We start from the raw sequence: 26,436 nt of genomic DNA on the forward strand, positions 1-26,436 counted from the left end.
GGAAACTGGATTAAGAAGCCACTAGAATTTTGCAGTTAATATAATTAATTGGTATGATCAGTTCCTGCTAAAAATCAGTTTTGGAATATCTTGCGCTATGTTAGCATAATATCTTGATTTTGGTATCAGAACAGCAAACCTTTCTTTTGAAATACTGCATTTTCAGAGGCACAGAGAAAAGCTCCTTTATTAAGGCCTAACAGAAATCAGGAAGTCTGATTGGCTTCCACTTGTCTTCAAAATCTAAAATTGCAGTCATTAATCTTCATTAAAACACTGTGCTGAACCACATCACATGCTAGGAGTTTTAGAATTTACTGTGGTATCCTATCATCAACTTACTACTAAGAATGATGGAATGTCTTATTAGACTAAAACCTGCATTCAAGGAAGAGTGTTCTGTGGTTTTTTATATTATTTCTCAATCTTTTCTTCCATGTATCATTCTTCGCCTACCTGTGTGAATTGCAGTATTCATGGAAGCTAGTGCACCCAACTGACAAATACTCCAATAAAGATTGCCCTGACAATGCAGAAGAGTATGAGAGAGCCACACGATACAATTATACTAGTGAAGAAAAATTTGCTTTGGTTGAGGTAAAAGAAACTTTCTCTTCATAGAGATTTGGGCATTTTCCCTCTTCCCCCTTCCCATTATTTATATTTTAAAATAAATACATATATTCGCCCTGCAGGTTATTGCCATGATCAAAGGTCTTCAGGTGCTGATGGGGCGGATGGAAAGTGTCTTTAACCATGCCATACGTCATACTATTTATGCTGCTCTTCAGGACTTCTCCCAAGTTACGTTGAGAGAACCATTAAGACAGGCCATAAAAAAGAAGAAAAATGTAATTCAGAGGTAGTGTTTGCATTTTCATACAACGTCCTATGTTCCTTTTTCCATAGTTTGCTAGTTAAATGTCTAATGCTAACATTCATATTTCAAAAGCAACCACCACCCTTGCTTATAAATAAAATATCAAAAATTGGCTTTATTGACTATATATATTAGTCTAGCACAACCTGCTCAGTGCTGATTACTTTAAGATAAGAGAACTAGTGTAATCTTTAAACCATTTAATGCTACGTTACCATTAATGCTATATCTTGTGTTGCTATTTATTTTAAAGGGAAACTGGGGGCAATCTTTTGATGATTCCAGTACTGCTACAACTTGCTCTCCTGCATTGCTCATCTTTCTCTATTGCTTCATCCTGCCCCCACTCCCAATCACAAAAGAAAAAAGGCCACTGTTGTCTTTGCCCTCCACTCCTCCTGCTGTCTTCACCTCCTACTATTCAATCTTCCCTACTATGATCAGTGCCATCCTTAACCTTGTTTTTGTTGTACTTTCATTACGTACTTCCACCCATATAGGTGAAGGCCCTTGACCAGTAGTGCTACCACTTGCCTATATCTCTACAAAAAATCTTAAACAAATGAATTAAATGTTCAGATTATTCTAGACCTTAAGGTTTGCAAATAGATTCTTACACTGGTGGTGGGTGGTTTGTGGTGGTGGTTTTTTTTTGGGGGGGGGGGTGACTTTATATAGATCTGTTGTAGTCTAAGGTTTTTTGGATGTGGAAACAGAGAAGTGTTTCTTGAGCCATGAAAGTAACATTTTCCATAAATGTTTAAATGAGAGCATTAGAGCTCTTTTGATCACTCTGTACACTATGAGCAATACTTGGATACATTTTGAGAAATGCTTGTATTCCAATTCCAATGTAGAACAGAAGAGCATCATAATGTTGGATGTGTGAATTTCAGCTTCTTTGTGTGTGTTTGAGTAGTCGTTATTTCCCAAAATAATATCTTTCCAGTTTGGTGAATACAATTTAAAAATGTTATTAGGCTAGTATAGTCCTAGGATTTTGAATTTGTAATATTTAGGGGCTATCATTTACTATAAACATAGATGTTAATCACCAATTGTGGAAGTCCATGATAGTTTCATAGCAGTCCATTACTGAAGACCAACAGATTGCTCCCATATGAAACTTCTTTTATCTAGATTATTTTGATAGTTTTCATGTTAGCCAAAACCATTTTTAAACAAGGCTTTTATAAAAGCTGCTAACATGGTTAAACTGGCTAGCATAGATCTTGTCTAATAAAGTTAAGTACTTTTGTGGGCTATATTGGGCTATATATGCCATAGGTAGGTGATTTGTGAAATATAAAATCAATAGATGAAGCCAAAGGGGATGTCTTCCTTTGTCAAAGGGACCATTTTTCACTTTAAGCAGGACTTTCACACTACATAATATATTAACCTTCAAATTACATTCTGCCATTCTTAAATGACCACTACTACATCTATGCAAACTTTTAAGAGAGAACTTTTATTAGAATCCCTTTTAGAATTTTAAAAATAATTTTGCATTACCAAAATATTTTATAAATGGAAGCTTTATTTATTATTAGTGTTCTTTAGCCCTCATTTATTGGATGGTAAATTCTAATGTTTTATTATATTGCATTTACCTCTGTGGTAGTGAATTATGATGGTGTACAACCCAGGGCTATAAATATACATGTATATTTTGCTAAAAATAGTAATCAGTGATGGAAAAAAAACAAATGTTGTCCAAGTATGACTTGAAAATGTCAGTGTGACTGACAAAATACAGCCCTCCTTGAATGTTTGCTTCAAGGTGTTTTTGGTTGTGGAATAAGCATTTATATCTGGTTGGGTGCTACAGTATTTTGGATTGTGTTTAGTGTTCTTCAGGCCATCAGAAAGACAGTTTGTGACTGGGAAGCAGGACACGAACCATTTAATGACCCAGCACTGAGAGGAGAGAAGGACCCCAAAAGTGGTTTTGATATCAAAGTTCCGAGGCGAGCAGTGGGACCTTCCAGTACTCAGGTATTTTCTGTTCTTCCGTATGATAATCATAGTATTAGCATCACTGATTGACATAGAAAACTTTTTACTACTGAGCCCTGTAACAAGCTGGAGCAGATTTAGATAACTCTCAAGCTATACTTAACATTATTTTATTTATTTATTTTTAAGTATAATACAAATGCACTGTGAATCTGGATTAGTCAGAATTCTCTATCTGGGATGCTTTCACTTCAGTTTTCTACCCATATCTGTTCTTTTCCTCAAGTGCTCAAACTTTTGGCTTCGTTCCAAGGAAATGCCCATATTTTAAAGGTGTGCCTTTTTAAATGTTCTGTTTTTGAGATGAGTGGATCCTTTCCTGCCTGGCTTCTCCTTCCAGACTAAATTATATTTATGGTTTTTAAACCCCTTCACTGTATGTTTACGTGCTATATTTTAGATTTGCATTCTTAAACTTGATCCTGGTTGATATTTGTGCTGACTCTTTCCACCTCTGTGCTTTAGGTTTCTAGTTTCTTGTGTATTTGCTATAGTGATTGATAGAGTGCAGAATTCTCTCTTTCTCTCTCTCTCGTAAAACAGCATACAGGCAGTCCCCGGGTTACGTACAAGATAGGGACTGTAGGTTTGTACTTAAGTTGAATTTGTACTTAAGTCGGAACTGGCGTCCAGATTCAGCCGCTGCTGAAACTGACCAGCGGCTGACTACAGGAAGCCCAAGGCAGAGTTTCTCTGCCCCAGGCTTCCTGGAATCAGCCGCTGATCAGTTTCAACAGCAGTTGAATCTGGACGCCTGGGACAGAGCAGCTGGGGCGCTGCCGGGTAGGTCCCCGCAGCCCCCCACCTCGGCGCTGCGGGGACCAACCCGGCAGCACCCCAGCTGCTCTACCCCAGGTGTCCCCAGGTCAGCTGCTGCTGAAACTGATCAGCGGCTGATTCCAGGAAGCCTGGGGCAGAGAAACTCTGTCTTGGGCTTCCTGTAGTCAGCCGCTGGGCAGTTTCAGCAGCGGCTGAATCAGGACGCCTGGGGCAGAGCAGCTGGTGTGCTGCCGGGTTGGTCCAGTAGCACGAAGGAGCGGCGCTGAACCGGCAGCGCCCCAGCTGCTCTACCACAGACGTCCACGAGAAAAGCCTGGTCTGCGGGGGGGGGGGGGGGGGGGAGCGCACTAGCTGCGCCCCCTCCCCCCCCCAGCAGACCATGGAGACGTGGGCGGCGGGAGCGAGATGCGCCACGGTGCCGCCGCCCGGGTCCTCTGCGTCTTTGCTCCGCGTCTCCCTGGTCTCCTGGTTTGGGAGACGTGGAGCAAAGCCGCGGAGGACTGGGGCGGCGAGACCGCGGTGTGTCTGGGTGATCCCGCCGCCCACGTCCTCCACGGCTTTGCTCCGCGTCTCCCTGGTCTGCTGGGGGCCTCCCCCCCCCAGCAGACCAGGGAGACGCGGAGTAGCTTTTCTCGCCCCGGAGGATGCGGGCGGCGGGACTGTGGCGTGTCTGGGCAGTCTGCCGCCCGCGTCCTCCAGTGCGAGAAAAGCCCCGTTTGTAAGTACGGATCCGACGTAAGTCAGGGACTGCCTGTACTTTTCTACCTTTATAATAACCACTGTTACCCATATTTAGAAGCTTGCTCCTTTTCCATTTTTAGATGCGATCCCTCTTTATCTTATATGTTTGGGGTTTCGAGGGATGTTTGTACAGTATCATAACAGATCACTGCACATTGCTCTGAGTACAGCAGAATGCAAAAATAAGTGGAATTATGGTGTATCAATTAAATACAGTGATTCCTAAAATCTTGGGGTGAAGGGATGGAGCCGGTTTGGGAAGTACTTTTTATATTAGTGATGGGTGATTGAGTTGGGTTTAAAAAATGTCTCGAAAAATGTGTAAATATATAATGACATTTTGTGTAAGTAAATGAAATGCTTTATTCTAATAATAATTCTTTTTTAAAAATCACCACCAATGTATGTTTTTTTTTTTCTTACCATTGTATGTTTAGGAGCTTTGTATCACTGACTGTTGCAAGCTCATTGAAATACACTCTTGTGTCTACTGTCTGGTCTTGGTCATAAACACTTGTTTATTGTTGCTGATGGGGGGGGCAAATTACAGCAATTCTTTAGAATGTTCTTCTGTCAGTTGTATGTAGTTCCAAAATAATAAATCACTGGATTTACTACACTTAGAAATCTTTGTGAAAAAACTGAGACACAGCTAGTTTCTTATGACCAGATTCAGCTCTCATTGAAGTCAGTGGGAGCTTTTCCATTGACTTAAATGAGCTTTGTATTGGACCCTCACAGAATAACAGGTCAAATGAAGAAACTTGCCTACTTTAGAAGTGGATGTTTCCGTCTGCATGCTTACTGTGTTGTTTTTCATCCCTTAACACACTAACACACACTTTTTCTGCTTCTGTTTCCCCTTCCTCATTTACCCATGTGTTGTATTAACTGTGTCTCTCTCCCCTGCCTCTCCTTGTCTGTTGGTTTTTAGCTCTACATGGTTCGCACTATGACAGAGTCCTTAAACTCTGCTGGGCTGTTGAAGCAGCTCAAGTCTCTTGGAATGGAAAAGCTATTGCATGTGATAAACAAGTTTCTGAGGCAGTCCTACATCTATCCGCCTCTTTTAAACTTTGGTGGTAAGATATTACTTATTATTTTAATTTGTGGTGAGTGAAGTTTTTCACTGCAAATTGTCTATTGCTGTATATTAATGCAGACTCCCTTAATGTGGAAGGCTTTTTGGCTAGGCATTTGTATTGGCATTAATTTTGGTTGGAGCAGCTATCTTTTTTTTTCCAAAGGAGAAAGGCATGGCTCTTGCCGAAACTGTAGTAGGGTTCAGTTTGAAGTGGTGCAGTCACTTTCTTGATGGTATTTCTCAGTGTTGCTCAACTAATGTACCATGTGTATTTTCCTTTTTTTCCTTTCCACCACAAATGTTTCCTTTTAATGATACAGCTTTACATGGTGAGAACTATGTTAGAGTCTCTCATTGCTGACAAAAGTGGTTCCAAGAAAACCTTGAGAAGTAGCCTTGAGGGGCCCACCATATTGGACATAGAAAAATTTCATCGCGAGTCTTTCTTCTACACTCATTTGATAAATTTCAGTGGTAAGATACCTAGATGATCAGTGTCCAGCTTAGCATGTCCTAACACCTTTAACATGCCCTGGAAAATGTTTCCGATTGCCTAAGCCACTTAGATTTGGTTTGTTTAACTAAAAGATTGACTTGCTAGAACTTTTTGAGATATTGCAAAAGAATGTTTCACCTAAGTGCTTTTGTTTATTATTCCTTTTATGCATTTGTTTTAGTGGGTGGTGGTTTTTTATTATTGCATTTATATTTTTATATAACAAAGACATAAAACATCAAACCTGTTTAAATTGCAAAAAAATAAAAAAAAATTAGGAGACACATCAAGTCCCCTGTAGTGGTAAATTTATATTAATTAACTACCCCTGTGTATTTTGTCAGTTGTAATCGGAAACATGCTATTCTAATGGAATCAGCTACTGACACTGAATGTATTTAGTCTTTGTCATCACCATGGTGTGTTGTCTTTCATCTTTTTTTTTAACCTTTGACTCTCATAGTTCCAGTACGAATGCTTTCCAAAAACAGTGCCATGTTTGTCAAAGGAAAAAGTTCAGCCTTGTTTTGGCTCACTAGCATTCTGCAAACATTGCATGTTGTATGCCTGTTAGCTGGAGACACTGTAGAAATCTCTCAGCATCCCTGATAGGGTGTTCTTAAAGTTACCTTCCCTTATTCCAAACCCTCCCTCAAGAATTCAGATAATTTCCTACTGTTCTAATCTACAGGGGTCATATGGGGCCAGTCAATTCCACTGCTTAATCAGAGGGATGGCCACAAGATGCTCCACCTTTCCTTCTCTCACAACTACTTCTTGAGCTGAGAGCATTGCTTTGACAGCACTTTGAGCCACTGGTGGAGAATTAAACTTGGATAACCTCCAGGGTGGTGTAATATATTGTTGCCAATAAACTAGTGGGCTGGCCCACTTTTGCCATGTTTTCAGTAACAAAAACAAAACAGAAAACCCCCACCAAAACAAAACTCCAAACGAACAAAAACACTTGAGGTTTTGAGTGTGTTCATAACTGTTCTCAAAACCTCACCGATTTTACTTTTAAATTTGATTTCACATGTGTAGCTCTAGTGACTCTCACCTGCTTTTTAGTTTCACATTTACCATAATCATCACATTTTTTGTTATTAACATGTTTCTCTCATGGGAAGAATAATGGCTTGTTGTTTATTTTGAAAGAAACCCTGCAGCAGTGCTGTGACCTGTCCCAGTTGTGGTTCAGAGAGTTCTTTTTAGAACTCACAATGGGCAGAAGAATCCAGTTCCCCATTGAGATGTCGATGCCCTGGATTTTGACAGACCATATTTTGGAAACCAAAGAGGCATCAATGATGGAGTAAGGTTTATGTGTGCTCTTCTGTTGTATTATTTTAAATGTCTTTTTATTTATAAAGTTAGTGCTTTTGCTCATGATAAGTTTTTATTGAGAGAGTATTTCAGACATAATTCTTTAAAGATACTGTTTCCTGAATTCCTATTCTTTCATCTCGGCACCTTAACTTGAACTCCCTGGCTCTCAGTGATTTTGGTTCTTTGAGGCATAGGCAAACCACCACATTCTGAGATCAACACATGGTGCTTCTTTTCCCCTGTAGAACATAAAGTTTCCAGGTGAAGTGCTGAACCCTATCAAAGTTAGTGACAATACTCATATTGCCTTCAGTGCAGTCAGGATTTAACTCCAAGTTCCTTGATGAATGGGAATCATATGGCTCCCCACAGTAGACATGTAAAAGACACCAAAGAATGATAAGACAAGACCATAAGAAAAAAACCCCCCATAATTTAAAATGTACCCTGGTGCATGACCAGCTCTGAAGTGGATGAGTTAGGAGTCTGCCAATACAGTGTCTTGAGAGAAATAGAACAGCAGATGAATAATTACAGGCAGTCCCCGACTTACGCGGATCCGACTTACGTCGGATCCGCACTTACGAACGGAGCTTTCTCGCCCCGGAGGTCGGGGCGAGAGAGCCCCGTTCGTAAGCTGCTCCGGTGCCCCTGGTCTGCTGGAGACCGTCTCCAGCAGACCAGGGGCACCGGGCGGGTTCCTGCGCTTCTGAGGCTTTGCCAGAGCAAAGCCTCAGAGGCGCGGGGAACCGCCGCTGCTGCCGCTTCAGTCTGGGTGCCTGTGGTTGCTGGGGACGGTCCCCAGCAGACCACAGGCACCCGGACTGAAGCCGCAGCCGTGGGGGGGTCCCGCGCCTCTGAGGCTTTGCTCTGGCAAAGCCTCAGAGGCGCGGGACCCCCCCGCGGCTGCGGCTTCAGTCCGGGAGCCCGTGGTCTGCTGGGGACCGTCCCCAGCAGACCACAGGCACCCAGACTGAAGCCGCAGCCGCGGCGGGGTCCCTCGCCTCTGAGGCTTTGCCAGAGCAAAGCCTCAGAGGCGCAGCACCCCGCTGCCGCTGCGGCTCTGCTCCCCGTGTCCCTGGTCTGCTGGGGGGAGGGGGCGCAGCTAGTGTGCGCCCTCCCCCCCCCCAGCAGACCAGGCTTTTGTTTTGGACTCTGGGGCAGAGCAGCTGGGGCGCTGCCGATTGGTCCTGCAGCGCCCGCTCTGGGCACTACTGGACCAACCCGGCAGCACCCCAGCTGCTCTGCCCCAGGCGTCCCCAAGTCAGCTTCTGCTGAAACTGACCAGCGCTGACTACAGGAAGCCCCAGGCAGAGTTGCTCTGCCCCGGGCTTCCTGGAATCAGCTGCTGATCAGTTTCAGCAGCAGCTGACTTGGGGTTCTTAAGTTGATTCTGTATGTAAGTCAGAACTGGCGGTCAGTTTCAGCAGTGTCTGAATCTGAACGCCAGTTCCGACTTACATACAGATTCAACTTAAGAACAAACCTACAGTCCCTATCTTGTACGTAACCCGGGGACTGCCTGTATTCTCAGTATCCTTAGTGTATGTACAGGGAAAAAAGAAACTGAAGCTAAATGGACTTATTTGTTCTCATCTCTTTTTGAGACAGTGCTGATAGCAGTATTTTCATGTTTTTCATTTCTGTGGCTTCTTATTTGCTTCCTATGGGGTCGTATTGTACAACAGCCAAAGAAGTTGATCTTGTGTGTTCTGAAAGGACTTCCATTCTACACATTTACATTGTCATGCTTAGTAAGAATGGTAGCTTGGGACCTGTTTTGGAGATGTGGCATACCAAGTGTTACATCCTGAGGTTTGTATGGAAGTCTCTGTTGTCTCCTGCTGCTGTCTGCTTGATTTAACTCAGGAGGACCACAAGTGGGATATTTTATGGTCTTTCTTCTCTGGAGTCTGTCATACAGGCTGCATAAATGCCTGGATCAGGCCTCTGGATTGGATCTTTGGAGCTGTTTCCCCGACTGTTAACTGCATTATCTAGTATTAAGTAGTAAGGTATTTTTTTGTGGCAGGGTACATTGCAGGTAATAGAGTTGCTTGCCTTCTGTATTTTTAATCTTCTTAGTCTAAACTACAAGTGTGTGTGTGTGTGTGTGTGTGTGTGTGTGTGTAATATATATATATATATATATATATATTTTTAATTATCAAGTTTTTGTTGTTGGTATATTTACAGAGAATCATTTCACAAACTGTAAATATTTGTTCAAGTACGTGTCAATGTGGATCCCACTGGCATGAGATCAGAATTTTCTGAGTAACAGTGCCCCTCAAGGCTGCATGTTCATCCTGTCCCTCTCCAGGCTTCTGTTCGAGGGCATAAAGGAAAAAAGAGGGAGGTGTCCTCTGTTCTCTCTAAGGGCATGTCTACACTGCACAGCAATTTTAGGATACCAGAGATCTATGCAAACTGCCCATTATTTTGAAATATTTTTTGAAATAACAGGCACGCTATTTTGCCATCCCTGTAAACCTCATTGCACAAGGGATAAAGGATGGCTCAAACTTGTGCATTATTTTGAAATTTGGCGCTGTGTAGATGCGACAGATTTCAAAATACGCTATTTCGAAATAGATTTGAAATAAGATATGCAATTTGCATAGCGCACAAGTTGTGTGTCTTATTTCAAGTTTAGGGTGCTGTGTAGATGCACCCTTACTGTCCATGGACGTGAGATGGCACCTGGTGATGTGTCTGATACTCATTTCAAGCTCTATTTTTAATCTACTTTTGTGAAAAAAATCCTTCTTCAGTTTCTACCTTGTTAATTTTTTCTTTGGACATCTCTTCCCAAAGAGAGCACACTTGTGCATAGTCTCCTCCCTCTTCCCCCTCCCCAGCATGGTAGGTATGTGACACTAACTACCATGGCAGGTGCTGAACCCTTATAGTTTAATCCCTGTTTGTCCTACGAAGGACCCATCCTGCTGGTTGACAGGCATCCTCAATGTCTTTTCTGCTTGGTGGAAAATCTCAGATGAGTGGTGTGTAAATCCTTCTCCCTGAGTGCCCACAAGTCGAAGGATGTGCAGCTAAAACTCCATCTGCATCACCTCAGACCTGGAGGAGACATGCAACCACAAGGAATCTAGAGGGAGTCAACCCTCAATAAGAACTCCTTTAAGTAGATTTTTGAGCTTGTGGCACTAAAGAAGAGCTCTATGTAAGTTCAAAAGCTTGTTTCTCTCACAGACATAAGGTGTGTGTATGGATGTCAATATAAATTTTCTATCTAGAGCCTTGCAAATTTGCGGATATCTGCTTTGTCAAACACTAGGGTTTGGAGTTGACAGCTAGAACAGATGCCACGTTTGGGAGAGCAGTTCTGCACTCACTGTGTGACTTGAGCAATTGAAGCACTGCATTCCCACCATCTCGAGAGGGTACTACTTGCCAGTCACCTACAGTGGGATTCATGCTGACACATACTCCAAGAAAGAACAGTTAATTCCTCTATAGTAATGTGACTCTGCAAAGTGTTGATATTCAGTGTTACGACCTGCACCCTCCTTTAGAAGTCCCTAGTTACCATGGGCTTCCAGTTTCAAGGGAACTGAGGCAACATCATGGCAACATTGCCTTTTACGCCTTTGCACTGGAGAACAAGGGAGGCACAGGGTACATACACCACCACATTTCTACTATTAAAAATATACTAATCTCATATACATGAGCTATATGTGCACCTACAGTGGGATCCAAAGTAACCACAGCATCTCAAAGAATTAGTCTTTCTGTAAGGTTAAGTAAACATTTTTTTTTTCTTTCTCATTCAGATATGTTCTCTATTCTTTGGATCTTTACAATGATAGCGCTCATTATGCTCTTACTAAATTTAAGAAGCAATTCCTCTATGATGAAATTGAGGCAGAGGTAAAGTAAATTCATTTATTGGAGAAAACTGTTATGTATCCTAATTAGGAGACTGAGTCTGTTTAAAGGTGAGGGAACATTCTGCAGCAATATGTAGCTCTTCAGAGCAGATAATGGTGATACAGTGTGAAAGTGGTGAGAAATAGAGAAGAAGAGGCAACCTTCCTTGACAATAAGCTTTGAACAAGCATATATTTGCATATGTCTAGTTTTGGCATTGTTTAAATTTGAAGTTACTGCTTTTCATGGGGAAGTAGAAGAATTTTGTGTTCCCTAGGTTTTTTTAATTTGGTTTTGTAAGTAATGATAGAGTCTAGGACCATGGTCACGAACCCGTCAATTGCGATCGACTGGTCGATTGGAAGGGCTTGACCGGTTGATCACGAGGCATTCAGGGCCCCCACCCCCATTTCCTCCCGCCCTGCAGGAAGCCCCACTACCTGTCTCCAGCAGCAATAGAGGTAGCGCCAGCTTCCTGCGGGGTGGATGGAAGTCCCGCAGCTGTGCACCACTTCCGGGGTTTCAGGAAGTGCGCTGGCTGCTCCCCTACCCCAAACAGCCGACCTGGTACCTGAAAGGCCAGGTCTGTGGCGTGCCGGGGACCTCCTAGCAGGGCGGGGGTAGCGGCGAGTTAGGAGTCCCTAGAAGAAGCGTGTGCTTGGGACTTCAGCGGGGGAAGGGGCAGGATTCCCCAGAGGAGGTGCGTGCCGGGGCTTCCCTCCTCTGCGGGGTCTCCAGAGGATGCTTGTGCCATGGACTTCCTGCATGAGGGTGGGGTAGGAGTTCCCAGAAGGGGCACGTGCTGGGACTTCCCTCCTTGGTGGAGAGGGGGTAGGAGTCCTCAGAGGAGGCGCGAACAGGGGCTTCCTTCCTCTGTAGGGAGAAAGGGGTAGGAGTCCCTGGAGGAGTCGTGTACAGGGAACTCCCTGTCCCCTGCCCTTGCCCCCACTGGCACCCTGCCCCCACCCCAGCACCCTGTCCCGTGCCCCTGCCACAGCACCCATTGGCACCCTGTCCTCGCCACAGCACCCACTAACACCCTTCCCCAGTACAATGTCCCTGCTCTCACCAGCACAGTTGGGGCCACATTAGTGAGACTTGTGGGGTTTTGGAGGAGTTATTTTTTTGCATCTCACTTGTGTGGCCCCGACTGACTTTTCTGTGGGTCACTGATGCCTGACTCAGAACAGGCTCCTCGTCCTTCTCATAAATAAAGACAATGCTGAGACTTTTTGGGTTTGACATCATATTTTATTAAAAATGAAGGCTTGCCAACAAACCCCTAATTGGAGCCAAGCCCCCATCTGGTACATAACACTCCTGTACTGCCCCCCCCCCCCCCCAGCTGAAATCTGAGCCTATGATACACTGGAACCCCCTGCCCTGAGCTTCTCACATCCCCAAACTCCTGCACCCACACACCCTTAGTCTTCTGCCACAACACTCCTGCACCATCCACACACTGCAAAACTGTGTGCTGAGCCCATCATACTCCCAAACTCCTGCACCCTCACATCCACAAGCCTGTGGCTTGCTCAGCACCCCAACACTCTCCAGCCTGGAGCCCCCTCCCCGAGCCAGCATCTCCTCCATCTCCTCCTGCACCCAAATTCCCTCCCAGACCTGGCACCCCTTTCCCACACTTAAATCCCTCATTCCCACCCCAAAGCCCGCACCTCCTGTCTCAACCCAGAAAAACTCTTCCATGTCCAGGGATGTGTTTGCTCTTCTGCTAAAAAAAGCAGAAGAACAAACATGATCTTTCGGCAACCCCTGTATTCCTCGTTTCAAAAGGAATATGGGGGCTTCTGACAGAAGGGGTTTTTCTGACATTTGGCCCAGTCCAGACAGGCCAAATGTTGGGAAAACCTCTTCCTACAGAAGAATTGGGGGGAAAAAAGTGGCAGTGTGGCCGTACCCTGAGAGTGTATAAAAGCTGGGGATAGCAAGTGATGGAGAGGAGGAGAACAGAGAGGGCGGAGCTTCAAGGAAGGGGTAAGGTCTTGGGGGAAGGATGGGCTGGTAGATCTTGGCTTGTTCTAACATTTAAAAATGATCTTGGGTGTAAGAAAGTTGGAGACCACTGGTCTAGGATATATGCTCCTTTTTATTTCTGTGCAAATATTAATAAATACATGTCTTAACCATTTTCCAGGTAAACTTGTGTTTTGACCAGTTCGTCTACAAGTTAGCAGACCAGATATTTGCATACTACAAGATCATGGCAGGAAGGTAGCTATTTTGATGGTAGCATCTTTTATTGATGTGTGTGTATATAGATATATTTTATTTCAGTTTTCATCAAAAAGGTTGAGTGGACAGCTAATATAGTGAAAGCCAGTGAAAATGTGGTAGGATCAGAGGCTAAAAGAGGTAAAGAACACGTTAAAAATTACTTAGACACAAAGTTAGATGTCTTCAGTCACCCATGCCTGATGAAATACATCCTAGAATACTCAGGGAGCTAACTGAGGAGATATCTGAGCCATTAGTGATTATCTTCTAAAAATCATGGAGGACAAGAGAGATTCCAGAGAACTGGAAGAGACAAATATAATACAATCTATAAAAAGGAAAATAAGGACAAGCCAGGGAATTATAGACTAGTCAGCATAACTTCTGAACCCTGAAAGATAATGCAGCAAATAAATAAGCAGTTTTCAGATACCTCAGAGATAATAAGATCATGAGTAACAGCATAGATTTGTCAAGAACAAATCATATCAAACAAACCTAATGGCTTTCTTTTGAAAGGGTAACAAGCCTTGTGGAAAGGGGAAGATATGATGTATCTTGACTTTAGTAAGGCTTTTAATACAGTCTCACATGACCTTTTCATAAACAAATGAGGGAAATAAAATCTAGATGGAGCACAAGGTGGGTCTATAACTGGTTAGATAATAATTCCCAAAGAGTAGTTATGATTCACAGTCAAGTTGGAAGGACTGCCTGGGAAGAAGTACTGAAGAAAGGGATTTAGGTGTCATAGTAAATCACAAGTAAATGAGTCAACAGTGTAACACTTGCAAAATAAATGTCACTCTGGGATGAATTAACAGGAGTGTTGTAAGCAAGACACAAGAAGCAATTCTGTTCTATTTTACACTGATTAGGTCTCAGCTGGAGTATTGTGTCCATTTTCAGGAAAGATGTGGACAAATGGGAGACAGTCCAGAGAAGAATGATAAAAATGTGTAAAGGTCTAGCAAACATGATCTATAAGGGATGCTTGAAAAAATGTTGTTTTGTTTAGTCTGGAAAAAAGAAGACAGAGAGGGGACATAAGTTTTCAAGTATATAAAAGATGTTACAGAGATGAAGGAGAAAAATTGTTAACCTCTGATGATAGGTCAAGAAGCAATAGGCTTATATTGCAGCAAAGGCAGGTTACATTGGACATTAGGAAAAACTTCTTTAACTGTCGGGTAGTTAAGCAAAGGAATAAATTGTCTAAGGAGGTTATAGAATCTCCATCTCTGGATATTTTAAAGAGCAGGTTAGACAAACACCTGCAAGGGAGAGTGTAGCTGATACTTAGCCTTGTCATGAATGCAAGGGACTGGACTAGATGATCTCCTGAGGTTCTTTCCAGTCCTACAATTCTATGATGCTTTGATTTCTGCAGTAGTTTGCTGTGTAATAAACTATAACCTCTTTTTTTCCTCATTATAGTCTGCTTCTGGATAAACGGTTACGCTCCGAGTGCAAGAATCAGGGAGCAGCAATTCACTTGCCACCATCCAACCGGTATGAGACACTGTTGAAACAGAGACATGTCCAAGTGAGTAAAACTGATGCTACTGTATTGTATTTGAATTGCTTGCTCTTCTTCCCTCTTACTCCACAGCCTTTTATTTTTATATATATTTATTGTCTAAGGAGGTTATAGACAATATATAATTGATGTACCTAGTATTTAGCTCTCACCTGAGAGCATAGTACTCTGTTTCTGTTGTCATAGGCTATGTCTACACTTGCACTTGATGGACATAACTTTTGTTATTCACAGTTGCTAGAAAAATCCCCTCTTCTGTGAATGACAAAGTTTGCTGTGGCAAGTGAAAGTGTGAAAGCTGCTTTGTTGGCAGGAGGGCTCTGCTGCCAGCGAAGTGAAACCCCATTATTGGGGGTGGAAGGTGTTTTTGTTTTTGTTTTGTTTTTTTTGGACACAAATGCCAAGTGTTCTCACATGCTGACTTTTAGCAACAGGGCAGTGTTGAAACAGCCTTGTTGCTAAAACCTGTATAGTGTAGACTTACCCATAAATAGCTTGACTGGGCCCATCAGAGACAGAACATTTATCATTTCACTCATCAGCAGTACCTGAACTCTAAAGCTGCAAAGATCCTGTTTTAATGTACATATCTATAGTTTTAAAAAGTACAGAAATGTGTTGTGTGATAGAATTCTCTCTCAAAATGGAATAACTTTCCAGTCTTCAGAATAATTTTTCAATCCTCTCCAAACTTATCAGTAAGTCTTAATTGGAAACACATTCATGATTAGCTCAGGAGTTGATTAGGTTTTGATGCACTGTATATAATATTTTTTGTGCATAAATGTGGGCTGGGTAGCTCATGTACACAACATGGGTTTATGTGTATTATCTGTATACGGTATGTATGTTTGACTATAATCTACATATGCAGCTCTTCTGTTGATTTAGATAAATAGGTTTTCTTACCTTAATAAAAATAGTCTCTAAGCCATTTTATCTAATACATTTTTGGGGATTGTTTTTCTTCAGCTTCTTGGTAGGTCAATAGATCTAAACCGCCTCATCACTCAGCGGATTTCAGCAGCCGTGTATAAATCAATGGAACTGGCAATTGGTCGATTTGAAAGTGAAGACTTGACTTCCATTGTTGTAAGTATTGTTTCTGAAGCTGTCCTGCAGGATTTTCATTGGAAGTGTGGTGCTAATGCTATATTATTACTTGCTTATGGGGCCTGGGTAAATGACTTACGCAGCTCTCCAAAACTAGTGACATGTTTCAAGTCTTATCTGTTTTCAGAGCTGCACCACTTTTTGCAGCCTTATGCTTTACAAAGAAAGCCTGAAAAATGAGCTAAATAGTTGTACACAGAAAAGAATTTAAGCAGACCAGCTGAAAATCTCTTCTTTCCTCAGTTGCTCAGCTTTCTCTCTTCTCTCATGCTGCCTTACTAGTATTCCTGTCAAAGTGAGGGCATGGGATGCCTGGGCAGTCTAACACGTGCATTGTCTTCTGTTACATTGGTGTTTGAGACTGTCAAATTCATTTTCCTCGGCTTGGAGGTTAGGAGCACTCCACAGATAGCAAATTTAGGAAGAGTGGGGAAAAACCCACCTTTTTCCTGTTTGAAGATGTCTTGGTCAGCTCATGAGCAGCATTAATAGATGATGGAAAAAGCTGGGTTTTGCTTTGCTGAGCCAGAAGAAAATTCTTCACAGTGCAGAGCTTTGAGAACAGTGGAAATAAAAGGCTGTGAGGAGATGAGGTTTTATAGTGATTTAAGTTTGAAATAGAAATCTTGTATGTGATAGGCAGTTCTGCGCTCCCTACATAACTTCAGATCGAAACCAAATAATCCAGGATCTGAGAGTAACTGGGTGTTTCATTACATGCATGAAGTGGACACTTTCACTAGAGAGCCATCATGCTGAGTACTCTGAACCATCTCCAGCTGGACACCCCAAATTAATATAAACTTGTATTAATCTCTCTGTTCCTCAGCTCTGCATTTTACTGATGGGAAAAACACCAGCCATTCTCTACACAGGGTTTCATGACAATTGATTAATGTTTGTGAAACACTCAGGGTATGTCTACACTACAGAGTTTTGTCGGAAAAACGGTTGTTTTTCCGAGACAACTTGAAGAACGTCCACACTGCAGTTGCGTTCTTCCGCAAGAAAATTGAAAGAACAGAGGGGTTTTTCCAGCATTGGTAATCCTCGTTCTATGAGGAAGAAGTCTTTTTGCGAAAGAGCTCTTTTGCAAAAAAGCTGTGTGTAGACAGGGAAGAGGGAATTCTTTTGGAAGAAGAGGAAAAAGCACAGGTGCCCTGGTGGCCATTCCATCCATAGCAATCACAGCTTACATGCAAGAGGGTGTTCATTCAGTCTGGACTCTCTCTTCCAAAAAAGCAGATCGCTTTTTCAATGCACTTTTTCAGTGTGGACGCTTTCTTTCAGAAGAAGTTTTTTCGTAAGAGCTCTTCTGAAAGAAGCCTGCAGTCTAGACATAGCCTCAGATGCAATAGGGATGAGCACCATAAAACAACTCATAAGGAAATGTTGATAGTTCTCATTTGTCCTCCTCGCTTCTTGTTTCAAATGTTTCCAGGAGCTAGATGGTTTGGTGGAGATAAATAAAATGACACACAAGCTACTGAGCAGATACATGACCTTGGACAGCTTTGATGCCATGTTCAGAGAAGCCAATCACAATGTGTCAGCTCCCTATGGAAGAATCACTCTTCATGTCTTTTGGGAGCTCAACTATGATTTCCTTCCAAACTATTGTTACAATGGGTCCACTAACAGGTTAGTGGCTTTTTAAATAATTGTCTTTGCATATGTAGTTTGTTGTACCAACTAGGTATCTTAGCGAGTAGTCAAGTCAGCTACTCGCATTCTCCCCCTTCTGTCCCCTCTTCTGCCTCTGTAGTGCCGCCTGGCTTCCCCCCCAAACGCTGCTGCCTTGTGCGGGGGTGGAGAGGAGAGACTACTGTGCATCCCACAGAGCAGCCCTGTCCATCGTGTCTGGGGCTGGCCACAGAGGCTGCTCCAACAGCAGCCCCTGTCCGTGGTGGGGTGGGCGTCCCAGCTTGCCCGCTCAGCTTTTACTACATTTAAACCGCAGAGCTGCAGCGGGGGTACCTCCTGGACTTGCTTCCTAACATCCCTGCTATCAACAGGGTGAAATGTAAAGTAGATTATTTTTGCCTGGTATACACGAGCTGCCAACTGACCATATTTTGGCAATATTTTAAAAAAACATAGTTTCTCATTAAAAAATCAACTGTGCCCCAATGGATAAACTTGGTTTTTAATTAGTTTGTACAAAACTTGAACTTTTATGATTAGTTATAGTAAGAGGAAGGATTGAATATAAGTGAAGGGTGGAGCAGCTTATCTCTGCTTTAAGCTCTTCCATAACAAATGTTGGTGAACGCTGTTCCTGTTCTCCTCCTGTTTTTCGTCTGCCTCCTTTTTCAATGTTTAGAATAGTTTGTGCGGCCTTCAAATATACATTAGTAAGAAAGCCAAGTGATTAAGACTACTTATCCTTTCATACCTTTAACAGTATGCTAGTATGTGGCCACAATAGGGGAGAAACCAGACTTAACCTGAGTTGCCAAATTCTGTGAAATTGTAATGATCTACGATATGCTGCAGTATGAGGAATATCTAAAAATAATTGAAGATACACATCAGGAGGAAACTTTGATAAAAAAAATAATGCAATAAAACATTTCACAACAGTAAGTAATGGAAACCAAGTTGTAACCCTTGGTTCTGTGTTGATGCAAGAGGATGAATTACCGGTGTTTGAGGCAGAATTCAGTGGTTGTGTGTTGCCAGGTGTTTTGTACTTGTGTCATCACTCTCTTCTGTGCTCCAGAAGTTCTGAATACAATGTTCTATTGATTATGTGTTACTTCTCTTGTTATGGAGTGCAAATGCCTTTTTGGAGTTGATCATAGTACAATGGATTCAAGTGTATATACATTTTTTTTAAAAAAAGCATACAGATGGTTTATTATTATAGCAATGCAGAATTCCCAGACATCAAAACTGAGTGGATTTTGCAAATGAGCCATAATTCTTATACTTCTGTCTTTTTTTTCATCTCTCATCCCCTCTCGGAGGCTAGTGGCATTTTTGCACACCTGTCTTTTCTGATCCAGGACTTGCTTAATACCACTGACATGTTCACAAATATATACTGTGATTGCCTGGTGCCATGCAGATTTGTTCCATGTCTTTTACTTCTGCTTTTTCAGCTTTTAAAGATAAGAGTAGTAGAAATGTGGGGGCGGAATCTGAAATATAGAACACTTGAGTCAATTGAAGGTCACTTTGAAGTGAGAAAAAGGGTTTTTCTTTGCTGTTTTTTTTTTTTTTTTTCCTTTTTTTTCCGGACGGGGACAGGGGAGGAGACGGGCACTTGTGTTGCATTTTCTGTCTTTTTAGTTTGTGGTTAGAACACAGTTACCTTCAGAAATGAAATACAATGAGAAACTTGCTGACCATGAAATGACAGTCAGTGGTGACATGTTTTTGAATTATTTGGGAAAGGTAGAACAGCATCATTTTGCCTCCCACTTTCCCCCAAAAGCTTTTTCAATAATACTTATATTTTGGATCAAAGTTTCTGCCAGTGCAGAAAGGAATGGGTTTTTGTTTGTTCCGGAGGCATTAACTAAACAGTTTTTATTGCTTGAGCTTTTCTATGGCGAACAACTGGATGTATTTCTTATGAATAACGTCACATGCTTAATTCTTGTTCAGATTCTCAAATTTAGCCCCAGACTTATCCAATATGCTGATGTGTTTTTAGAATAACTTTAATATAGTTATTTGAAAAAAAAGTTCATAGTCATGCTCTGACATTCCTATATTCTGAAAGTTTCACAAATGTAAGAAATTAAATCTCTACTAAATGTATTTAGTGTGTGTTGAGTCATCGTCTTTGAGTCTGCATATGCTATCCACCGTTAAAAATGTTTAGAAAGTGAATGTGGATTCATTGAAGGAAGCAAATTGGGTTCTGTAGGGCTGCTGCTTATTGATGTAAAAATGTGCACACAAATTGGGTTAGTCTTAGCGTTATCCTAGCAGGATAATTAATTTGAAAGATAATAAAGTGGGAGAGATCTCAGATAACATCTGTCCTAGTCATCCTGCTTGATTGCTTTCATTATTATGCACAGAATTGCTCTGATATGTAATGAAAATCTCTGAGCATGTGTGATGACATGACTGCATGCTTGTTTGGATTGTGGGCACATACACAATTGATCCAGTTTATTTTTTCCTCTCGGGAACCTGGGATTCCGTGCAGCTCTTGTTAATATGCATACAGATCTGACTGCCATTAAAGTGCAGAGGACAAACTGAAATAGAATGGTAGGTACATCGTCAATTTGTCACACTTTAGTCACACAAATGATCACAAATAAGCCCAATGATTAAATTTTCAGTTTATTATGTGTGTTTGACAGCTTTGTGTGCGTAGGCAATTTTATTCTTCACCTTCCATAGACTATTTCCTGTGTGTAGGCTTCACATAAACATCAGAGGAAAGAAAAACATTTTTAAAAAAGTAATTGTAAAACCATAAAAATGAGTGTGCGGAGGGGCGGGATGTCCAAGTGCAGTATAAAATGTGTATTTTTTTTCAAATGAACTAGCATCTCTCTCTTTTTAATCTTTAATTATTCTTTAAAGTAAAAGCTTAACAGTAAAACTTGTTTTGTGTATAAACCGTCTAAGAGCTCTTCCCCCAAACATTTAATAAACAATTTTAAAAAATTGTAAAAGGTTTTCAGGCCTTACAAAGGGTTCAGTCTCAGGAGAACAAAAGTGGAAGTTATTTATGCAGAGGTATTACAGCAAACTGCATGTTGAACTATCCGTAGTTATTTTACGTTGCTTAATGCATTGAGATGAAACAATAGGATGGATGTCATTAAAAGATGTAGAGATTCACTAATTGCAGCTACTGGGTTTCAGGATTTTAGTGTCACGTGTTTGTTACCCTTCTGTACGTTCAAGTCCACGCAGGGGCTGCAACCTTGGTTATTTGTGGAAATAAAGGCTGTCAAATGTGTGGCAGCAGCTCAACTCCATTGGTCCTGTTGTTTCAGTTAGTTTTGAGATCCATGGAAATTTTAACCTACCTATATCACAGGGCAAGAGAAACAGAGTTGACTCTGCTTGGCCAGTTATTACTTTTTCATGATAGAGAAAGAGATAAGAGTGTGCGGTCTGCATTTGATACCTAAACAATGAGTTTATTTCGGGGAAGTCATTCTTTTTGTACTCCCTTGATATAAATAGTATGAGTTCCATACGGTAGCAAGCAGTCAGACTTTTAGCTAAATCTCCTTTTTCCTTTTACCTCCTTACACCCCATTACTGCAGCCTCTTCTAAAAAAAAATCACATGGGTTGCATTCTTTATCAGATGGTTTTCAAGATTACAAGGCTGCTTCAAAATGCAATATGAAGACAAACCTTCATTTAATTCATGCATAACTTGATACAGCAGAAGCTTTCTTCATGCTGGGAATAGCCAGCATGGGTTTGTGAAGAACAAGTCATGCCAAACTAATCTGATAGCTTTCTTTGATAGGATAACGAGCCTTGTGGATAAGGGAGAAGCGGTGGATGTCATATACCTAGACTTTAGTAAGGCATTTGATACGGTCTCGCAAGATATTCTTATTGATAAACTAGGTAAATATAACTTAGATAGGGCCACGATAAGGTGGGTGCATAATTGGCTGGATAACCGTAGTCAGAGAGTTGTTGTTAACTGTGCTAAATCCTGCTGGAAAGGGATAACAAGTGGAGTTCCTCAAGGGTCTGTTTTGGGACCCGTACTGTTCAATATCTTCATCAATGATGTAGATATTGGGATAGAGAGTACGCTTATTAAGTTTGCAGATGATACCAAACTGGGTGGGGTTGCAACTTCTTTGGAGGATAGGGACATAATTCAAAATGACCTTAGCAAGTTAGAGAAATGGTCAGAGGTAAACAGGATGAAGTTTAATAAAGAGAAATGCAAAGTGCTCCACTTAGGAAGGAACAATCAGTTCCATACATACAAGATGGGAAGCGACTGTCTAGGAAGGAGCATGGCGGAAAGGGATCTAGGGGTCATAGTGGACCACAAGTTGAATATGAGTCAACAGTGTGATGCTGTTGCAAAAAAAGCAAATATGATTCTAGGTTGTATCAACAGGTGTGTTTGTAAGCAAAACTCGTGAAGTCATTCTGCCGCTCTACTGTGCACTAGTTAGGCCTCAGCTGGAGTACGTGTCCATTTCTGGGCGCCACATTTCAAGAAAGATGTGGAGAAATTGGAAAGGGTACAGAGAAGAGCTACAAGAATGATTAAAGGTCTAGAGAACATGACCTATGAAGCCAGGCTTCATGAACTGGGCTTGTTTAGTTTGGAAAAAAGAAGATTAAGGGGGGACGTGATAGCGGTTTTCAAATATCTTAAAGGATGTCACAAGGAGGAAAGAGAAAATTTGTTCCTCTTGGTTTCTGAGGACAGGACAAGGAGTAATGGGCTTAAAGTGCAGCAAGGGAGGTTTAGATTGGACATTAGGAAAAAATTCCTAACTGTCAGGGTGGTCAAATATTGGAATAAATTGCCAAGGGAGGTGGTGGAATCTCCCTCTCTGGAGATATTTAAGAACAGGTTAGATAGACATCTGTCAGGGATGGTGTAGACGGAGCTTGGTCCTGACTTGAGAGCGGGGGGCTAGACTCGATGACCTCTCGAGGTCCCTCCCAGTCCTATGATTCTATCTCTTCATGCACAGTTTATTTTGGATTTTATTATTCCCGAAAGCATGGGAGGATTTTGCTCAATTTTGTATGGAAAAATAAGACAGGAAACTGATCTTTTTCTTTTCTCCCTTCCTTGTATTTATGACACTGTTTGAAAGAGATTAGTTTTTGTAATGAGAACTGTATTTTCTCATATCAAGGATTACAGAGCAGATTTGATTACAGTCACTGTCCATCAAACTCTTTGAGCCTCTTACAGTTTCCACCAAGTGACTGAGCACGTTTAGCAGAGAGAAAGCAGCAGCAGCATTAACAAACATTAGAGTTGCTGACCCAAAGGGCCAAAATTTGTTTTTTGCGTGCTCCTGGGTAAATATGGAATAACTCTAGACAAATATTTTTGTCACCTTTTCCAACAAGTGCCTTCATGTTTTTTCCCATGCTGCCCCTTATGCATGGAGAGAGCTCCCTGTAAATAGTCCAGTCCCCTTCCTAGGCTTTACAACCCCAAGCCACAGCATCAAAGTGCTATCTACACAGCTATTTTTAGAGCACTAGCAAGAGCCCCACTAATCCAAATGTGTTGATCCAGGCTGGGAGGCTCACTCCTGCAGACACTGTAGACCAGTGTTTCTTAAACTTTTTAAGACCAAGGAACACCGAACAATTTTTTTTAATGAGGAACACCAGGGATTTTTTTTGTTGAGCGCAAAAAAAAAAAAAAAAAAAAAGGTCGGGGGGAAAGTTGAGATTTTTTTTTAAGGTTGTCCGCCCCTTAAGTGGCCATTTTGAATTCTTTTGTTCTCTGCAGCACACTTCCTACTGCCTCGTGGCACACCCAGTGTGCCGCGGAACACCATTTAAGAAACACTGATGTAGACCTAATGTGAAAGACTTAGTAGGCATACTCTTTGTTTTCTCATAAAGAACCTGCTCTAACACTCCCATATTTTTTCCTCCTAAGAAATGGAGTATTGTGGGCCAGAGGTAAATGGCCAAGAGTGAAAAGTTTTGAGGCTCATGAGACTCTGTAAGGGAGGACTGGCTGTGCAGGGGAAGAATCTAACAATTAGCCTTTCAACTGCCCTGTGCTCTGTTCCAAGTACAAGGGAAGCCTGAATGATTCTCTTCTTTCCCCAGTTACCTGAAGACACTGCAGTTACTTATATCCCTAACATTTAAAATTAATCATGGAAATGGGTCTGAGTAAAAACCTTGGCTCAACATGGGAATGAAGGGACCTTTGTTGCTCTGAGACATCTCTAGTTATTCACTATGGGTACGTCTAGACTACCGCGTTTTGTTGACGGAAGTTTTGTCGACAGAATCTGTCGACAAAACTTCCGTCGACAAAGAGCGTCCAGACACATTGAGTTCTGTCGACAAAGCAAGCTGCTTTGTCGACAGAACCCCGTAGTCTGGACGCAACCCTACGTGCAATAACACCTTCTGTCGACAGAACTCTGTCGACAGAAGGCGTTATGCCTCGTAAAATGAGGTTTACCAGCGTCGACAAAACTGCTGAGTTCTGTCGATGTTATGTCGACAGAACTCAGCGGTAGTGTAGACGCTGGTATAGTTTTGTCGACAAAAGTCCACTTTTGTCGACAAAACTCAGTAGTCTAGACACACCCTATGACTAGGGCCCTACGAAATGGTTATGAAAAATGCATCATGGACCATGAAATCTTATCTTCCCCCTTCCTCCCCCGTCCCCCCACCATTAAATCTGTTTTTGTATGCTTTTACTTTATACTACACAGATAGCATTGGGGGACCAGCATTTCTCAAATTAGGGAGTCCTGAGCCAAAAGGGAGTTATGGAGGGGTGGTCACAGTATTAACACCCTTACTTCTATTCTGCCTTCAGAGCTGGGTGGCCAGAGTGCAGCGGCTGTTGGCCAAGTGACCGCTTCTGTAGATAGTGCCTCATCATCAGTGTATAGAAGTAAGGGTGGCAATACCATTCCATGCTACTTTTACTTCTGCATTACTGCCTGCAAAGCAGGGTTGGCAGCCAGTGAGGCGGCTAGCTTAGGGCCCCAGCCTGCAGGCAGCAGCACAGAACTAAGGAGGGCAACAGCAAACTTTACTATCCTTTCTTCTGTGCTGTTGCCAGCATCTTTGCCTTCAGAGCTGGTGTCCAGGATAGCAGCTACAACAATCCAGCTGCCCAGCTCTGAAGGCAGCAATGCAGAAGTAAGGGGTGGCAGTACTACTCTACCCCTACAATAACCTTGAGGACCCCCCTCCCAAAAAAACCCTCCTTTAGGGGTCAGAACCCTACTATTACAACATTTCAGATTTAAATAGCTGAATTAATGAAATTAACCATTTTTAAAACCGTCTAACTGTGAAATTGACCAAAATGGACCATGACTTTTGTAGGATGCTAACTAGAATGTCTGCAGTTCATTTACAACTGAATGGACTTTAACTGTTTTGTGAAAAGTAGATTAAGATCCTCCGGGAAATTATTGATTGTCCATGCTCTGCAAATCCATTTTATCTTTAACAATGTCATACAGGTGTTACTTCTGTCCTTTCTTTCACTTGTATAGGTTTTCAGTGGGCATGACAATTAGTGTCAGTTCAAAGAGAACAGGAGCCCCGGGGGGGGGGGGGAGAGTAATCTCAAGCACTGTCATATGTTTAGGATTACTTTGAATGATCCTGTCAAGTGTTTACAACATCCCTGACAAACTCCATTAATGAAAAATCTCTGTAAAGAACAAATAATCTCAAGAGGAAGTTTCTAAATAAATGCATTTCACTTATACAAGAGAATGGAAAAACTAATAAATCCAGGAAATCCAAATGAAAGGTGATTCTTTTTATAAGAACAGAGAATTATTGTATTAAAGGCAATATATCTAAGTGACCTTTTCTCTCCTCAGAAGCAGCTAAATGCAAGCAGTTACGGATTTTAACAAATGCACATAGCTTGGAAATACACTAAAATATATCTTAACAAACCACTGGAATTGTTAGCATGCTTATTTTTGTGCCGTTTTATAAAATACAAAAACTAAGAATGTTCAAGTTTATACAAAAATAAAACTCCTAAGCATAAAAGAAATAACTGCAAGATGAGGTTGATTTTCTGAATTTTATAGTTTGAATGCACATTTGCTATTCTGCAAAAACGTTTTACATTCACAGTCTTTAAGTATTTGGGTGAAATATTACTTCTAATTATCAGCTGCTGAGGTCTCACCGTGGATTTCTTACAGGAATAAGGATTACTTTTAAGCAAATGTGTACAGATTCTGGCCCTAACGGTAAATTTCACAAACTACTCCGACAAATAGCCTCTTGTGGGCACTCCTTCCACTCTGGTTTTCCATTTGCTTATATATTTAAATATTACTTTGTTGCTCTTGATTTCCTCAGCTTATTACCTTTTCCTTTTTTTTTTAAACTTTGACCTATAAGTTTTGATTGTGTGCTGTTGATTGCTTAGTAGCTTCCTGTTCTTCACATAGACTTGCCACTTCTGAGGTTCAAAAAACCAAAAACTAAAACCCAACAACCAGGACATCTTGCATGATCCTGAGCCTACAAAACTATTTCCAGCATTATATTTAGGAAAAGGATATTACTGGGAGAAAATTCAGATTTGCAGACATCCATTTAATCACATTTTTTAGATATGTGTAGAATTTTATGCATGTTTTATATGTAGCGCCCCCTCTC

The 26,436-nt window shown here is 41.6% G+C and overlaps 1 protein-coding gene across 3 annotated transcripts in view; it reads left to right on the forward strand.

Moving 5' to 3' along the window:
• The window catches only part of CYFIP1 (cytoplasmic FMR1 interacting protein 1), a 122,159-nt gene that overhangs the window by 46,839 nt on the left and 48,884 nt on the right, over positions 1–26,436 (forward strand). For 2 of the 3 annotated variants that reach the window (XM_075916231.1, XM_075916221.1), the window contains exons 13-22: positions 472–597; positions 696–862; positions 2,731–2,878; positions 5,825–5,978; positions 7,159–7,315; positions 11,127–11,223; positions 13,379–13,455; positions 14,896–15,004; positions 15,971–16,090; positions 17,553–17,752. In XM_075916231.1, coding sequence (XP_075772346.1) covers positions 472–597; positions 696–862; positions 2,731–2,878; positions 5,825–5,978; positions 7,159–7,315; positions 11,127–11,223; positions 13,379–13,455; positions 14,896–15,004; positions 15,971–16,090; positions 17,553–17,752 — 1,355 coding nt within the window. Of the gene's footprint in view, positions 1–471; positions 598–695; positions 863–2,730; positions 2,879–5,354; positions 5,503–5,824; positions 5,979–7,158; positions 7,316–11,126; positions 11,224–13,378; positions 13,456–14,895; positions 15,005–15,970; positions 16,091–17,552; positions 17,753–26,436 lie in introns of all 3 variants that reach the window. The other variant, XM_075916234.1, reaches the window with a different exon arrangement.

This window comes from Pelodiscus sinensis, chromosome 1, assembly GCF_049634645.1.
Source record: "Pelodiscus sinensis isolate JC-2024 chromosome 1, ASM4963464v1, whole genome shotgun sequence".
In the NCBI taxonomy this organism is placed as follows: domain Eukaryota; kingdom Metazoa; phylum Chordata; order Testudines; family Trionychidae; genus Pelodiscus; species Pelodiscus sinensis.